Below are 17,067 nucleotides of genomic sequence, written 5' to 3'. Positions count from 1 at the left end.
CGAGCGGCACCGCAGAGCCTAAAGTCCAGCAACAGCAGCGGAAGCCGAAAGCCAAATCAAGACCGACTCCGCCGGCGAAGAGGAAGACGAATATGGAGCAAAGCTCACGATATCTCGCAAGCGGTTCGTGGTCGTCCTCACCACTATGATGCATGGTATGGGAATGAAGATGGGGAGGTGGTTCTCCTGGCGCATGGAGAGTTTTGTTTTGGAGGCGGATGGGCTGGGGAAACGGGATCGGTGGGACTGGCATACTGTTTTTCTTTGGCTTTACGTAAGTCGTGCATGTGGCTGTATTCCGTTTGTTCGGATAGGATTCGTTAGTCTACTACTCCGACTGATTTTCTGTGCTTGTCAGCTATCCCTGTCTCTTTGAGTTCATCTCATTACGTAGTAAACGCACTGCTGTGTAACTCTTTTACAGGAACCAAACCATGACCATTTCGGGCTCAACCGTAGTAGACGCCACCCCAGAGAGATACCGCCGATTAAGGCTCCTTACCCTAAGGCTTCATGGCCCGGAATCTCTCCAAGTAGAAGCCTAAAGCCACCCGTGGAACTAGTTCGTCCGTGTGAATTTCGACCACACTCGCAAGGCGCCCAACAACTAGATGTCACTTCCCCACCTTCCAGTAGCGTAGATGTCCATGATGATGGCACGCTTCGCACCTTTCTCTCCCACAGTCTCTCTCAGTCTCGTAGATGCGCGTGGATGGGCCAGGCGGACGGGTACCCGTATGCTGCGCTCTAGGACGATCAGTTGCAAACGGACAGTCTCCAAGATTTTCCACCTTACAGTCACTCCCGCTCCCTCCCTCACAACCGCCTTTTCCACCCCCCACCTCACCGCAACCTTTCTCCAACCCATACCACCCCATCAACAATGCCCGCCAACCCCCCACCACCGCAGTGCACCGCCCTCTCCCCCACTGGACACCGCTGCCTCAACCACACCCCCCGCAACGCCCTCAGCCTCTGCCCCCTCCATCTCCACCCCAGTAAGCACACCCGCCCTCTCTTCCCCACCCCACCCCCCTCAATCCGCCCCTCTAAACGCCTAATCAACCCCTCCAGTCTCGCTCCCCCACCCAGCCGCAACAAGGCATCAGACCCCGCCCGCTGCCATCCATCCCGCCCAACGCGGCGGCGGCGGCGGCGGCGAACGAGACTCCGACTCCGACTCCGACCACGAAACCCCTCCGGCCGCGGCGGCCAGATCGCATGACGCGGACGTCGACGAGGAACGAAGTGGCGCGGGCGTTGCCAGCAGTGGCGGTGGCGATAGCAGAGACGGCGGCAGGGACGGTGGGGGCGGCCGGACGCTTGTGTGGCGGGTTTGTTGTGGAAGGGGAGCGGGGGTGGTGGCGGGGCCAGCGCCAAGATGAGAGGGAGGAGGAGGAGGAAGAGTTTCCGAAGAGGATGGGCTTGTCGACGGCGAGGGTGACGGAGACGAAGAGCGGGAGGGCGTGGGGGTGGAGGGGGTGGAGGCGCGTGAGGGAGGTGGCTTGCATCGTTATGTAGGTGCGGGGCTGCTGTGGCGTAAGGGCGCGCTCGGTGCGCGGGGGCTTTGGCGGGAGGGAGCGTGGAGGGGGATGCGGTGGAGGCGCGCATGTGGGTTGAGGGTGCAGTGGCGCGTGGGGGTGTGTTGAATGATGAGTGGTTGATGGTGAAGGTGTTGCGGACGTGGTCTCACGTGTCGAGATTTCTTTTTCTTTTTGTGCTTCGTAAGGCAGGCGCTGAAGTGTAGGAACAGCGACCGGAGCAGTAGTAGCGGTGGATTGTTTACAGTGTCACGTGGTGTCGCGCCTGACGTACAACTTATACGCGACACCTACGCGCGCTTTCCAAATACGCCCTCAATCGTCATCTTGAGAAAGCTCGCGCGCCCCAGGTTCGATCAGTCCCTCCACCCGTGCACTAACGCGCCCAGCTTCCGTAGCTTGACAGGCAACTGTCCACACCGCTCTCCCTTCCAGAACTGTCTGCAACGCCAGTCAAGGCAGACAAAGGGCCCCGAGCGCGAGAACTCGATCATTTGTCCACATTGCATAAACTACCTCACCCCTGTACCTCCACCAGACACGACCATCGTCGGACGGCACAGAACACGCGGCTCACCGGCTCGGCTCACCGCATCCTCTTGCTCCCGCCCCAGTCGCCACCTGCCCGCGCCTATTATTGAGTTCGTTGGTTATACTGATGACCTGCATGGCATTTCCTCCAACGGCTGTTTGTGCAGGTTTCGCTGAGATTCTGGCTGGTTGGCGGCCTGGGGAAGGTCGGGTATATAAGAAGTGTCGAGCTGGACTGCCGTCTCTGGGGAGACGTGTTCGCCCACGGGAATACCCGCCTTGGTTAACATGGAAGGTGAGACGTATTCTTTGTCTAACCGATACACCTTTTGTGGGGTATTTTGTTTCAACCAGCTCGTCGTTTGAGCCCGCTCAGATTAAATGCCATCACCATCCAAGAGTGGTTTGAACCTGAACAATGTGCTCGCCGAATCTAAAACCGATGACCCGTCCTGATATATGGCACCAGGCACTGAAGCGGATCTTCCATGAGGGACCACGGCGACGGCCGTCCCCAGTTTCGCCCAGGCAAGCCCTCGCCCACACACTCCGACCTCCAACCCTAGTGGAGAGCTGACAAGGCTACGAGGGAATGAGCTCGTGAGGCAGTGAGGCAGTGAGGCAGTGAGGTAAAAAATCGCGGAAACAAAAAGGCATTGGCTGAGACTCGAACTCAGGTTCTTTCCATACATCACATCAGGAGTTACCCTGGAACCCATGGGGCCATGTGGACTTGGAACGTGCTACCACTGCACCAACAATGCTGGTAGAGAAAACACCTTCCACCAATCATATAGCAAAAGGGTCCTTTGGGCATCCACCCCCCGAAAGGGAAAGCCGACTGCTGCCATCGTCCCTGATTCTGACCAGGACCGCGAGAGCGGTCCTGTTGGTCCGTATCGACCTGTCATACAGATGGAGAGGGACTGCCAAGGTGAAGCTTCTTGAATAAACAGGCAAAGAGTGGCAGACGGGACCTGTCTCTCACTTTACTTGAAGATTCTCACCAAGATATCTCACTCGCTGATAGCCATACGCGAGATTTCTCTCACCCGCGCGCTCATCCGCTGCCTTCCACCGCCAGATCGGGTGAGAACGACGGCGACGGGCTCCTGCATATCGGCGCGCCCACACAGCTCGACACACCGCACGATGAAAATAAAAACCCCACCATCAAACATCCCACCTCTCAATCTTGCTCCCTCCAACACCCCATCAACTCATTCTATCACCCGCCCACTAAGCTGACCGTAGCCGAACCGTCACCATGTCGTCCAGCAAGATACAGACCCAGACAACCCAGCCCCGGTCCCAGGCCCGCACCAAGACCAAAAGCACCAAGACCGCAAAATCCGCGAAACGCACCGGCTACGCCAGGCACAAGGCGGCCGCCACAAAGAAGCGCGACCCGACGCCGCAGCGCCTACCCATCCCGCCACCTTCGCCACAACCGCAGAAGTCCGGAGTGCGAGCAATCATGCGGGCCGCCAACGCACACCAGTTCAAGCCGCCGCTGTATCCGGACGAGTGTGCCGTCTGCTTCGACGAGCTGGAGCTGGACATGTGGTACACCGTGTGCCGTGAGTCCGACCGAGATCCTTTTTCCCGTCCCTCGGCTTCTCCACGCAGCTCCTCGCCTGCCTGGCTGGCTGGCCGATCGGATCGATGCTTCACCCGCCATCCTTGATCTTTTCTCTGCCGTTTCCCTCTTCTTCTACAAAGGTTCCTTCGGCTGACTCGAAGCGGCCGCGTCGGCTGTGTTCCTGCGTGTCCAAGGCCACACGTTTTGCCGCGACTGTCTCGACCGCTTCATGGCGGATGAAGATGCCCGTTGCCCCGTCTGCAGGTACTCGCTGTACTTCTTCGACGTCCGTGGCCAGCCGGTGGAGAGGAAAAAGTCCAAGTGAGGCGGGATAGCCAGGAACAAGTGGGTGGTGCGACAGACATGAAAACGACAACGCTGGAAATGGAACGACAAACGGGAGAACTCGGCTACACGGAGCACATTAACGTCATGGACATATTGCGGCGGGATTGGATATTGCGCGCTCTGTCTCCATGCTTTGGTGCAGGCGCGGGAGGCTCCGATAGCAAGGCTTGAGCTTGCTGCTGCGTAGAAATAGACGATGATCGTTGGCTGGCAAAGCTCGCCTTCTGGAAATGCCGTGTGGCTTTGGTCATGCGATGGCGCTTTCCGCTGAGACGAACGTTCAGACTACGATACCATTACGACGGGAAAACACCATACCCGTCTCTTCCCGGCGGATATGAGCATCTGAAGCGTAAATCTTGGCCCATGCGTTGTATGGCAGGCATGAGAGCGGTGTGGTCTCTGTCGGGAGCGAGACTTACCTTCATACGACGCACATTACCCTGGAATCGTGTCTCAACGCTATAGCTTCCTTCCACCCACTACCTCTGACCCACCAATAGCGGTATTAGAACTGCGCCACCAACCCGCTGCTAGCTGCTCTGAAACTGACCATCGGTATGTCAACGTCTGTTGGTACCGTTGTTGTCCTCGAGAAGCGCTCCCTCTCATGACATCAGTGCACTTCCGAGACCTCGGCCCAGACTCCTTCTCCGCCGCGGTCAGTTGATTGAGACAAGTGGTGGAACCAATGCATACGAATACCAAATGGTTCGATGATTTGCGGCGGGAGATTGACATATATGATGGGACAGATGAGCTCAGAGCTCCAGGCGCCGCTTCCTGCACTGTCCCTGCCGCGTCGCACCGGCGCCGTCTCGTGTTGGCTTCATGATGGACTGTCCTCTCGTCGCAGAACAGTATGTAATGGTGGACTGTAAGGTATATGATGTGGCAAGGAAATGGGAAAAGCCGGCACGTGCCTTTGCGGTAATGTGATTTTTGGGAGGCGGGCAAAGAAGCTGGTCAAGTCGTGACTTGATGATCTTCGTGCTCATGCCAGGGGCGGAATTTCTTGTCCTACGAAGCACTGACGTTGCCTTGCCCGAGCCTGTGGACGAATCTCTCTCGGTAGTTGCCGGCGGACGTTGTCCTGGACTGCAAAATCTGCAGCTCTGATCAAGCGAATCACGGTCCGGGATTGTGGCCAAATTGCAGAGCTACAGTCGAGAGAGTCAACGCGGGACTCGGTGGAGTCTCGAAGCAGGGGCCAACTCTGTGCAAGCCTGTTATTGAAATATAGCAGATTTTCAATATCGAAAAGATAGTGTTCATGACCTAGAAAGCCTTGACTGAAGGAAGAATCTCTGATATCGGTACAGTAGCTTTGGAATATGTTATCCTACCCCTTTAAAATATGGCTAAAGATACTAACATGCTATTGGTGATTGTTGAATGGGATTCCGTTAGACACCATTCATTCACAGTAATCGACGTCTTCACATACATTCAGCAAGTTTTGTCAGCACGTCGTCAACAAGATCATGCTTCAAAAGAACAAGCCCTCCTCTCAGTTTGCCGTTTCCAGCCCACCGGACTCCACAAGGATATAAACGTTATACGATACTTCAACAGAGGTTTTTGACGAAGAGCCATGCAGACAAATCTTTTATCCATCATCAACACAGGAAAGCCATCAACAAAAGAAACCTCCAACGAGGTAACGCCGGCGAAAGAGACTCCCAATGAATGAAACACGTGTCGCATGACCAGCCCCGTGCATGCTCAAACCACACACACCGCCCCCGAAATCTCCCTAATCAACACACTGACGGTCGCTTGCTTATACTCGGCTACCCTCGCAATCTCATCCGCCAGCACCAGCGCATACTGTGTCTCCTTATCTCCGGTCAGTGGAGCGCCCGCCCCGCCGTTATTGCACGTTCCTTTCCCTTTCTGCTGCAAATCTTCGACTTTGCACTGGCACTGCGTGTGGTGGCTATGGTTGGTGACGGCGCCAGGCGGGGGTGGAGGAGGCTGGCGGATAGGTTCGGGTCGGTGAGGGGGAATCGAGGTGGGGATCGGGGTGTTGGGGGCCAGGCGGATGAGGAGGCGGTCGATGCGGTGGACATGGATGGTGTAGTAGAGGGTGTAAAGGCGACGGAGGTCAGTGAAGGTGGTGGTAGAGCTGTGAATGGTTTGAGCGGTTAGTATCGATGGTATTGCAGAGCGGGGGTGTAAAGGGATGGCATGACTAAGGGCGTTGAATAAATGGGGAAGAGCGTCTTCATGGATTAGAGTCGAGGTGTGGTGCCGGTGATGAAGGGCTGGCTTTTTTTTTCTCTTCACCGAAAAAAGATGGTTCAAGGACTGGGTGGGAAGAAGGCCAAGTAAAAAGAAAAAAGGAAAAGGCCTCCCACTTACCATTTACTTGCAAGGTCCATCAATGACAGTGAGTTCACCCCGGGATCACAGTCCTCGGACCAGGACGCACCCTCCATTTCACTATCAGAGTCTTCTTCACTGTACTCCTCTGAGCAAACGCTGACATGACTGCTCGAACCGTCGTTATCAGGTCCATCCCCATGGTCGAGACCAAGGCGTTCCGTGGAGTCACCCAGTTTGAGGCCTATGTAAGCATTTTAGCAAGGATACTCACCAGCATCGATTGAGACCAATCGAAAAGGTAAAGGAGGAGAGAGATGTGAGCTTACTCCCAATCCAAGCCATTCTGATCTCTCCAAAGGGGACATCTGGCTCGCTTATCTCTCCGTCGGTGAACATGGAGCTGATAGTGGTGGCCACATCCTCAAGGTCTCTCAACGCGGCTTGCATCCTGTCCTCATCCGTGGCCGTGCTGAGATAGACAAGGGAGCTGGCCGCGCGGTCCCGTAGTCGCACAAGCGGTGCGGCGTGACGGGCATGGATGGTGGTCAGATCATCTTCGTAGATAGGGCGGTCCATCTTATTTGGTCGTCGGCAGGTCCCTTCTGAGGTTGGACAATAGCTTCGAAATTCACAAGCGGAGCGCCAATGCTATTAAGTACTCCAGGAAAAGCGTAAGATTGAGAGCGACGCCCATGGCTTTATCGTGGCGCGTTGCTGGTTCGAGGCGAATCGAGGTCTATCGAACCAACACAACGAAAACGCGCTGCTGGGGCCGAGTGATGATTGATGGTGGGACCGCAAGGGCATACAGACCGGCGGTTGTGCGTTGGCTTTATGCGGGCAGCCGTCTGCCGTCCCTGTGGGACGCTTCGTGGCATATTTTCTTTTGTATTCCCTCTGGAGCAGGGTGAAGTTGGGATTTTCGTGCCGCGAAACGGTGGATGCGGCTGAGTGAACATTAAATCTCGGAAGGGACGGCCCGCCATGGTAGAAACGCATTGTAGCAGATGCCGAAAAGCTTGGTAGTGGTGGTGTGTGCTTCGCAGCGTTGGTCTTTGGGCCGCATAGAGACGAAGGGTTCATTGCCCGTGTGACGCCACTCGACAGTCCTGATGGTGCCTGAGCCTCCAAGCAGAGACTCTCCGGGGTCTGTCTGCTGAGGAACGTCTGTGTGTCTTCGGTGGCCGTTGCACTGTGCGACGTGGTGTTGACCGGTACTGGCGATCGGGCCGCCTGCAAGTAAACCACGGCCCGCAAGCTGACCAGAGGATCAAGATGCAAATAACCTTTCTTGGACGCCGGGCTGTTGCGTCGGCGCATTCCTGCACGATTCGTGCACGCTGGCACTCGTCGGGTGAGATGGCTGCGGGCGGTCGTGGAACGAAGACATGAATCATTTCTGCAGCTCCTTGCTTCTTTTCTTCTTGCCTTCTTTACCAAATGTCGGCGAGACGCGGTGCGATGTGCCGGTCAAGGCGGATCGGCAGATTGTAGTACCGCCAGCAGGTCTGGCGCGCAACGATGCGGATCCGACGGGCTGCAGACGCGGTCAATCTGACCGAGTTCCCGCACGGCGCACATCGGCCCACCATTGCAGCGCCAACCATGGCGGCTGATCAGCAAGCCCCGGTCTTTGTTACAATGCTCAGAGGCTCCAAGCCCAAAACGTAGCGAGTAACGACGGTTGTCGCATGTGACACAGCTTCGAAACAGAGAGCGCATTGAATCGCCAGGATACTGCATCGGTCAGGGTCTGTTGTTATCTGATCACCTGACGTGTGCGACAAGAGGAGCGACTCACAGGGCTTGCCTGCTGTGTCAGCCGCCGACCCGGCTGCACCGATGCAGCTACTCGAATCCAAATCCGACCGGAGGGGAAGGAGATGTGAGGACTTGGCGTAGAGTAGAACCTGGGCCGAGGTTGGACGAGTTACGCCGGCTTGGCCTTTTGTTGTACTCCCAGTGGTCACAGAACCTAGACAGCCTAGCCACCTCGGCTTTGCCATTGGATGCGCTCGGGCCTGGATGGTGTGCTCTGTTCGGAGCAACATACACTTCTCCAGCCGCACCATTGCTGAGGACACGTATTCGAAGCTGAGTGATGTATAGTGACGTGGTTGGAAGGTCTTGTAGTAGTCTGAGGCATCACGATCGAATCTTGTACAAGACGCGATGCACCCTCCTACAAGAGCCGCAACGGTTTTGATGAGTTTTTAGCGCATGGTGAAGTTGTATAAGGATGTCATCTGGTGATGGCTTGTGGAACAAGTGGCGGGGTCCACTCATTGGTCCGCAAAGTGGGACTTCAAGGCAGTACCATGAGCGGCCGATATGACCTATCATATCCAGCACTGCTAAAAGATGAAACACAACGTGGAAAGTGTCTGCCGAGGCGCAGAAGGTTCAAAGCTCGAGGCGTCACGGTTCGCGCTTGACGTATGATGGGTCGATGGAATTTGTGTGACTGCTCTCTATAGACGCCAAGGTTGACGGCATAGAGCTGTGGGCCATGGAAATCGAGGGAATGGGCTGTGCTCCAGGGACAGGCATAGTAGGGCGGTCGGGCAAGCTGCAATGACCCTTGTCGGGTTCCATGTCGATCTGTCGCGCCAAGATTCCATCTTTGTTGACAGCTGTCAGCGGGAGGAGCCGCGCGTGGAACGACCACCAGCATAGCGCCTTGTTGATCGTCTGCAGATTCGAGATGATCAAAGTCCAGTCGGACTGTTAGCGAGGGGTACTGGCAAGAGGAGCAGAAAAAGCAGGCGTTGATAACGGTACTTAATTGTGGGTCAACCAGACCGAAGGTTGAAGGCCTGCGGGAGAATTGGCTCCAGAACACGGACCAAGGGGAGCTCGGAAGAGTGGAAGCGGTGATGGAGATGGATGTGAGTTGTGTTGGCCGGGGCGATCAGGGTGTGTGAGGGCCGGAGGAGCTTCCAGTCCTAGGAGAGAAGGCAACAGGTACAGCGTTGGGCTGCGGACAAGAGCAAGGAGATGTGCGGCAAGCGATGACAAGGACGTGGTCGCGAGAATCTCCCAGCAGGCCCTGTGAAAATCATGCTGGCGCATTGGCTGGGCGGATGCAGGCGCGGCTGCAGGTCACTCCCGAGTTGTGGCTCGACCTGCGCGCCAATGGTCTCGGAAGGCGGACGGTCGCGAGCGGGAACGGGCCGTCGGCGGCCATGGAGGATTTCGAGATGGTTGACGCCTAAGCGCGGGGCAGCTGGAGCGGCGCTGGCACAAGGCAAGACAATGGCGGCGGTGGGTTCGGGCTGAGGCGGGAGTGGAAGAAGCTGCGAGCAGGTCGCGACTCGCGTCCAGGCAAGGAAGGCCCCGCGCAACCAGACGGGCAACTTAGGCCTCCCACGGTCAGGAAGACGTCAAAGCTGAGCTAGGCGCGCGATTAACGCGTGTAGGCAGGATGATCTCCCGCGCTGGCACGCTCCGGGCTGAGAGACACAAGGGGTCGCGGTCGCGGTGGGCATGGCCGATGGGAGCTAGGGAGCATGGGAGCATGGCCCAACGGCGGTGCAGGAAGCGACAGCCCTACCTACTGGTTGCCGCCGCGCCTTGCTTCGCAGCTTCGCAGCTCCTCTTCGACACGCCCAACTCTCTCTCCACCGCCGCGCCCATCTTCAACCAGACCCACCGCTCCACACCCCAGCAGCTCGCCTCGAAGCCCCGTTACAGCACAAGAGTCGGCCATGCGTGCTACCGCTGAGCCCTGCTCTGCTCTGATGCGCCCACCGCTCGAGGACCAGCCTGCAGCTGCACCTCGCCGTCTCTTCCCTCAACCCCCAGCCCCAGAAAGCCCTAAGCAAACAATGGCCTACCCCGAGTCACGCCAGCCGTCTCGCTCTCGTCTTGCCGTACAAATTCTCTCGCCCGCCCGCCCGCCTTCGCTGTCGGTGTCGCTGTCTCTTCACGTCACCGATCCGCCCGCGGCGAAACATGGTAGCCCGCCCGAAGGCCTGCTTCTTGACCAAGCTCCGCCCAGCTGACCAGCCACACAGCAGCGTCAGGAGCCACACCCCCAGCCACCTCCGCCTCCGAGGCCACGTCCGCAGTACCAGACCGACCAGCACCACGCCCAGAACCGGGAATCTCACAAGTCACGGCGCGACAAGCAGCACCAGCTATACCACCAGTGTCAGCAGCATCTGCAGTCACAGCAGCAGCAACCCTTGCAGCCACAGCATCAGTTGCCATACTCTACGCCCGAGTACCCGCAAAAGCGTAGGGAAAAACCAATCATATCCCCGTCGCGCTCGCCGGCCCAGGTTTGCCACTCACCCCGCCTGTGATACCATCCTCGTCCTGACCTGTTCACAGTCCAAGCCGATGCCGTCTCCGAGCAATGACCCAAATTTCTCTTACTCATCCCTCATGAGAGGCCAGAACACCTGGGAGCATGAGGCAGGCAATGAGGACATTCAGATTGACGAGGAATGGATCGAGCGCAATGGCGCCTTCGCTTGCATCTGGGCCTTGACCTACAAGCTGCCCACCAAAGAGTCTGAGGAGATGGCCATGATGACACCGCCCGGCCGCAGGAAGAAGGCCTGAGCAGCTGCCCATGGTAAAGACGGCGTAATTCAATTCAAAGAGCCGTTCGAAAAATGTGGAAGTGAAAGACAGCGCTGAATATATGGGAGTTTTTTGGACAATGGATATACCTGGACGGAAGCCGGATACTGCGCCACCTGCCTCAGCTGTACGGTGCTCGACCTTACCGCATTGGAGTTGATGAGTTTGGGATCGCTTAATTTCAGACGATGCTACTTTTTCTACACAATACCAGATTCACCAGCCCTGGGGCTTTGATTTGATATCCTAATGCCATGCCCTGTCATCCTGATTTGTCAAGTTGTTAATGTGACATCCATTTCGCCGTACCAGTATAACTTTTTCCTTGCCCCCCCACTAACCGGGTGCAACCTACGACGCAGCGGCTGCAAGGGGTGCCCCAATGATGCCTTCTGCTACCTTTAGCCAAGACCACCTAAGCTCAACGGCCGGCTTTACCTTACCGTACCGACTCGGCAGTCGGCAGTCGGCACGAGCCCGTTAACGCTGCCACGACAAACCGAAGCCAGAAGTCACGGCCTTCGCCTCCGCCATTCCGATCATAAACACAACCCACACATCCCACATTAGCCCCGGATCCAGCACCTCTATTGCTGAAGATGGAAGATGTAGTGACCAGCTACAGGGTTCACGGGAAGGATGCGGCTCCAGTGACATAGACGGCCATCATGGGTCGTCAGTCGAGCACTGGAACCCGTGCCTATCTTTTCCAGGAAAAGACTCCTCTCTTCCCAAACCCGTGCCACCCCCAGCCTCCTGCAGTGGGTGCTTAGATGAACCCAGTGCCCGCAACGTTTCAGCCCAAGCCAATGAACACCGTACAGCCTTTCCACTCGCGATTTTCAAATTCCAGTCAACACAGCCACGTCCTCCCGCTGCAGTCTCCGCAGGCCGTCATCCCGAAAAGAGCACCGACTCCCACAGACCATCCCTCCCTCAAAGCCCCCAGCACACCAACCACCTTCCCAGACGCACCCAAAGCAACCGCAAAGTCGTTCCCGCACGATCCAAGACGCCACGCCAGCCAGCATCGCCCCCCTCCGTCCAGCTCAGCCAGCCAGCGGCAGCCGGAAGCGGCCAGCCCACCAAACACCTGCCGCCCCGCACCACTGCAGCAGCCACCAACGTGCCACAGCGCCGCCTACCCCTCCCCCCCTCATCGCCCCGCTGCGCCTCGTCGGCTCTCCCCGAGCTTTCGCCAATCCCGACATCCGCGCCCAACTACCACTACCTGCCGATCGCCGTATCCGACCCCGCCGCTTCGTCCGCTCCGCAGTAGATCGACCATAGGGCCCACGGCGGCGACTACGAGACGTCGGCGGTTGGTGGTGGAGCTATTGTGTGAGGAAGCGGTATGTGTGGGGTTAGATAGACATTGTCTGGTCAAGGGTGGAGAGAGGCGCCGGGGGGGATTGGCGGGTTGGTCTGGTGGAGGGGGATGGATGGCTTTGGGCGGTGCGAGAGTGAGCGCGGCTGGGGAGGCTGCGGTGAGGGGCGCTGTCTGGCTTGAGCTCGAGTGGGATTGGTTGCAGATACCAGGGGGGGTTGTTGGCTTGGGGTGTGCGGATCAAGAGCGGGGCTGGCGCCGGGGAGGGCGAGGCTGTAGAGTAGGCAACAGCGCCACGACAACCAGGCATCACCGAAGTATGTCTGATGCGTTGTTCGTCCTGCAGCCTTGTTCGTCATCACCCCCGCGATTGGGTGCGGGGGCAAAAGTTGCCCATCGCGTATTTTCAGCCTTGCATCCAAACTTGGGGGCCGGTTGCGCACATAAACGACCCGGCGGCACGAACGTGCTTTGTGATGCAGACGCGCCTTTTGGACTACTCGACTTTCCAGCATGGATATCCCAACTGATTCTGATACCACGGCGATGCCAGCGGCTACGGTCCAAAATCTCGTCCAGGAGGCTGACGACTCAGCCGTCTCTATGGAACCACAATATCTGGTCATCCATACAGTTGACTGCGAGTCGGATGGGGCACATGAAGCTCATCCCCTCTCAGCATCCTTCCTCGACCGTCCGAGGCTCTGGACCGGGGACAGCAAGGCGAGTGCGCTTCGTGGGAAGAGGCTTGTGGAAGACGTCAACAGCTACATTCAGCAACAGGAAAACATCTGTCTGGTGGTGTACAAGAACTATAGATGCGACAAATATCAGGACGAAATCAAGAAAGACTTCATTCGCACGAAGCTACTCAACCCCGACATGACCGTCTCCACCAAAGTCTGGCCCTTTTTGTTCACCTTACAACGCGACGCCAGGGAGGCGAAAGAGGAGCACGAAAGCATGGTCATTCTGTCCGATGAGCTCCGCGAGCTGCTCGAGGAACTAGATCCCTCCCTGGATGTCAGACTTCCACCTACTGCGCCTCCTCGATCCATGTCTCCACCGCCACGCAGAACCTTCATGCCCCCTCCTCCACCGGATCTTTACGGGCAAGAGCGATCGGAGATACTGTTGCGCGCCCCTTACTTGCGCCTCTACTACCAGCGAGAGGCCATGTCAAAGTACATAGCCGAGCACGAAGACGAAGCAAAGTATCAAGTCCTGGTTCTGAAGAAGTACTTGGAGAAAGAGCTGGGAAGTGAATATGCCGAGGCGGATGCGCTGTTCGCAAAGGGTCGTGTCTCGAAAAAGCATTTTGAGAAACTCTTCGGCCCAGGTCAGATTCTTGTGGCTATGGAGCAGAATCAACCACGAGCCTACAAGTGCACAGTGGTAGAAAGTCTCCCCCCAAAGTTGAAGCTCTATGGCTGGACTTGGGCTTTCGACGGACACTTCCTCAAACAAGACGACGTGCATATGGTGGAATGGCCATCAGCAAATGAGGACACGATCGACGTAACGGCCCTCGGTATTTACCCACTTCGATTTGACCAAACAGGGCTTGAAGAGCGCCTGAGAGCCAGGGGTGAGAAATTCTGGGGTCTTCGTTACCGCACGTTTGTGAGCTACAGCTCCAAAAGCCCCTCTTTTGAGATTCGCACGGTAAGGCTCCATGTTCTCTTATACTTCTTCTTATCACTTACGAACGGTAGACAAACTTGAGATTCATGATAGACATGAAGACGTACCAGCTTTTGCATGCTTTACATACCGCTGAATCAACAGACCGAGACACCTTGAGTGCTCCAGCGATGGCGGAGAAGAATCCACCCGGCGACAATTTCTCACTTCTTCTTCCTCCCACCATTCTGGGCTACGGCTTCCATGACAAGAAGTGGCGTGAGTAATGTCAACGTCGGTTGGAATATAGAGGCTGACGTTGAACAAGGTCCCTTGAATGTCTGCTCCATCGAAGTGGTTGACTGGAATACTACTGCATTTGAACGTCTGGTATTGGACGCCGAAAAGAAAGAGATCATCGAGGCACTGGTCACGGTGCACACAAAGACCCTGAAGTCCACAGACCTGATCGAGGGTAAAGGCAACGGCCTAGTGATGCTGCTCCATGGCAGTCCCGGCACTGGCAAGACCTTGACAGCCGAGTCGGTCGCAGAGCTTACCAAGAGACCGTTGTACCGCGTAACATGTGGCGATATGGGCACGAATCCAGAAGCAGTGGAGAAGTATCTTGAATCCGTTTTCCACATCAGCACCATCTGGGAATGTGTGGTACTCCTTGATGAGGCTGATGTGTTTTTGGAAGAGCGCTCAGACGCCGATTTGGAGAGAAACGCTCTGGTGTCGGTTTTTCTTCGAGCCGTCGAGTACTACGACGGAATACTCATCCTAACCTCCAACCGTGTCGGCAAATTCGATGAGGCTTTCAAATCTAGGATTCAGCTTGCCGTCCATTACCCCTCCTTAGGAGAAGCCGAACGTCGCAAGATCTGGCGCAAATTCATCAGCTCCCTGGTTCCGGAAGAGCCTGACCGCGTAGTGTGCGAGCTGAACAGGCACATACACATGCTATCCCAGCAAGAACTCAATGGGAGACAGATACGGAACACCATCAAGTCAGCGCGCCAGCTTGCCTCATGGAAGAATAGGGATCTCTGTTTCGATCACTTCGAAACGGTTCTAAAGATTGCAGACGAATTCGAGAACTATCTGGTTAGAACGCGTGGCGGCTACACCGATAACCAGATAGCGTTGGAAGGTAATATCAGAGCTGAATAGGTACCAGAAAGAAACTTTTCCTACTCGCGATTGCTCCAGCAACAGCTTCGATTACTATTTCCCGTTTACTTTTCGCCCCGGTACATGTAGTAAAAGAATTCAGGCCCTACTAAGATATTAGCTCGCTCACAGGCTTTTGCAATCATCTACAAACATTTGATTGTTCCAATATCCATTGTGTCAAGATCCCTAATCATACGGTCGAGCTCCGGGACAAGTGTACTGTCGTCACTGGACATGATGGCATCCCGGAGACATGCAACCCTTACGGTATCCTCGCCGCCTCCGAGAATCCCAAAAAAACGGGCCATTTCGTCAAAAGCGCATGCGTCGAAAAGAATGGTGGAGACTAGGGTCACGAACACTAGAGCAGCAGTTGTTAGTACTCTTGGCTCTTGAATAATTGCATTGTGCTCACCTGTAATCGAAACCGGAGTCGGTTCGGGAGAGCCTTTACTTTTGATGAGCTTGTCTAACTCTTTGCGTAAGTTGGACTCAATCAAATCCGAAGGGAGTTCCCGGATATGGTACCATGCTTGTCGCCTGGTAAGAGCTTCGGCAGAGAAATTAGCATCCAACATCAAGGAGGGAGTTCACACATGGAGAAGATACCGTATCGAGGGTAGGCCTACTAAACACGTCAGTGGAAGCTTATGGCGGATTTGGGAATGAGGTTCGATTACCAATTGCCAAAACGTTTTGAAGATTTGAGCTACTTGTTGCTTGGTAACATATGCTGCGTGTAGTGCTTGAACAACCTGTCCTGGGGCCAAAGGACAACCAATGCCGGCGGAGCTGGTGACTTTCTTGCGAGTAGGTGAATCTTTGCGCGGGAACGGCGGGGGTGCGACGGGTGCGTTGTGAACGATGTGATGGTCTTGGCCCTTCCTCTTGTGTTCCGATCCAATCAGGATAAGAAGCTGCTGAACGACACTCTCATCCAGGATGGCTAGTAGCGAGGAACACCGGTTGAGTAGGTTGGAGTCAGATGCATCTTCGGAAATTGTATAGTTGACTCGTGAACGATTTCGTGCAGGGCCGATGGCTGAGCTCAAAGAGCCGTAAAGATTCTTTCCAGGGGACCTTGTGGGTGCTGAACTTGCAAATCCGGGTGTGAGTGGGGCACGTAGTCCCTGAGGCTCTTTCTGCGAAGTAGGTTGCGGTCGGGGATAGTACACTATGCCACCGAGTGTCGAGCTTGACAGCGCAAGCGATAGATTCGGAGGCCTGCCGTTCAAAGCAGAGAGCTTTGAGCTATCAGGCTGGCGTACTGCCATACCTTTTCTTCCGCGATCCCGGGCCGGTGGTTTGATTCAAAAGCCTGGCTGATGAAAGGCTGGTTAAGGACGCTTAGGAACAGTTTGCTGAGAGGCCACGAAAGTGGGGGTGGTTTTATTGCTGTTGCCTGCATCGTCGCGCTGGCTGAGGCCTTCTCTGCTGCACCTGGCTGAGTGCATGCATCCTGCATGGATCAGTAAGCGCTTACATCCTCCAGCCCCACGTTCGCATCAATCATTTCCCTCCACACGATGGACCAGGGGCGAGGCAAACCCAATCACACAGCCCATGGGATCAGCCCGATTAATTTCACCCTATCAGCCTCTTTTCCCTGTCAGCCAAGGCATACTTGGCGACCTTGCTGGTTTGCCTTCTTCGCGTTCGCCTGTTCTAGTCCGCATTCTTGAACCCCAAGCTGACGTAGCCCCACGCCACTAACACCTGCGTCCTCAGCCCCACTGCTTGGCTGGGTTAAGAAGAGGAAGGCATGCATCTCGCTCTCGTCTCGGCCAGCTCTATCACTTCGCTCGAGCCAGAACCACCGATGGCTGTCACCATCCAACACAGTGATCGAATAACTGCGGCGTATTGTCCTTCACCATCTCAACTGTAGGTATCTGTGCAGTCTGTGTAGTACTTAGATGTTGTTGTTCCTTTCCAATTTCCATGTAAACTTCGCGAGTAGGGTCGTTGCTCACATCACACAATAGAACGAACGATATTGCGCAGGAAGCGTACGAACA

General features: G+C 55.9%; 6 protein-coding genes across 6 annotated transcripts; 3 read left to right on the top strand and 3 right to left on the bottom strand.

Annotated features, from left to right (window-relative positions):
* Window positions 1-1,061: 1,061 nt before the first annotated feature.
* BKCO1_37000165 (uncharacterized protein) lies at window positions 1,062-1,511 on the bottom strand (the record flags this gene model as incomplete). Its single annotated transcript, XM_020275047.1, has 1 exon — window positions 1,062-1,511. The coding sequence occupies one exon, from the start codon at window positions 1,509-1,511 to the stop codon at window positions 1,062-1,064; it is 450 nt and encodes a 149-aa protein (XP_020128910.1).
* A 1,828-nt stretch (window positions 1,512-3,339) lies between these two features.
* Window positions 3,340-3,808, top strand: BKCO1_37000164 (uncharacterized protein; the record flags this gene model as incomplete). The annotated part of the gene is made up of 2 exons (XM_020275046.1): window positions 3,340-3,652; window positions 3,702-3,808. 2 exons carry the CDS (start codon window positions 3,340-3,342, stop codon window positions 3,806-3,808), a joined length of 420 nt encoding a protein of 139 aa, XP_020128911.1.
* Window positions 3,809-6,362: 2,554 nt separating this feature from the next.
* Window positions 6,363-6,906, bottom strand: BKCO1_37000163 (uncharacterized protein; the record flags this gene model as incomplete). The annotated part of the gene is made up of 2 exons (XM_020275045.1): window positions 6,363-6,571; window positions 6,657-6,906. The coding sequence occupies 2 exons, from the start codon at window positions 6,904-6,906 to the stop codon at window positions 6,363-6,365; spliced, it is 459 nt and encodes a 152-aa protein (XP_020128908.1).
* Window positions 6,907-10,284: 3,378 nt separating this feature from the next.
* Window positions 10,285-10,899, top strand: BKCO1_37000162 (uncharacterized protein; the record flags this gene model as incomplete). The annotated part of the gene is made up of 3 exons (XM_020275044.1): window positions 10,285-10,287; window positions 10,347-10,613; window positions 10,666-10,899. 3 exons carry the CDS (start codon window positions 10,285-10,287, stop codon window positions 10,897-10,899), a joined length of 504 nt encoding a protein of 167 aa, XP_020128909.1.
* Window positions 10,900-12,760: 1,861 nt separating this feature from the next.
* Window positions 12,761-15,046, top strand: BKCO1_37000161 (aaa family atpase; the record flags this gene model as incomplete). Its single annotated transcript, XM_020275043.1, has 3 exons — window positions 12,761-13,912; window positions 13,963-14,149; window positions 14,199-15,046. 3 exons carry the CDS (start codon window positions 12,761-12,763, stop codon window positions 15,044-15,046), a joined length of 2,187 nt encoding a protein of 728 aa, XP_020128906.1.
* A 146-nt stretch (window positions 15,047-15,192) lies between these two features.
* Window positions 15,193-16,323, bottom strand: BKCO1_37000160 (uncharacterized protein; the record flags this gene model as incomplete). Its single annotated transcript, XM_020275042.1, has 4 exons — window positions 15,193-15,410; window positions 15,465-15,599; window positions 15,659-15,674; window positions 15,730-16,323. The coding sequence occupies 4 exons, from the start codon at window positions 16,321-16,323 to the stop codon at window positions 15,193-15,195; spliced, it is 963 nt and encodes a 320-aa protein (XP_020128907.1).
* Window positions 16,324-17,067: the final 744 nt, after the last annotated feature.

Source organism: Diplodia corticola, assembly GCF_001883845.1.
Source record: "Diplodia corticola strain CBS 112549 chromosome Unknown scaffold37, whole genome shotgun sequence".
NCBI classification, from domain to species: Eukaryota; Fungi; Ascomycota; class Dothideomycetes; order Botryosphaeriales; family Botryosphaeriaceae; genus Diplodia; species Diplodia corticola.
This window is presented reverse-complemented; position numbering and strand designations above follow the sequence as displayed.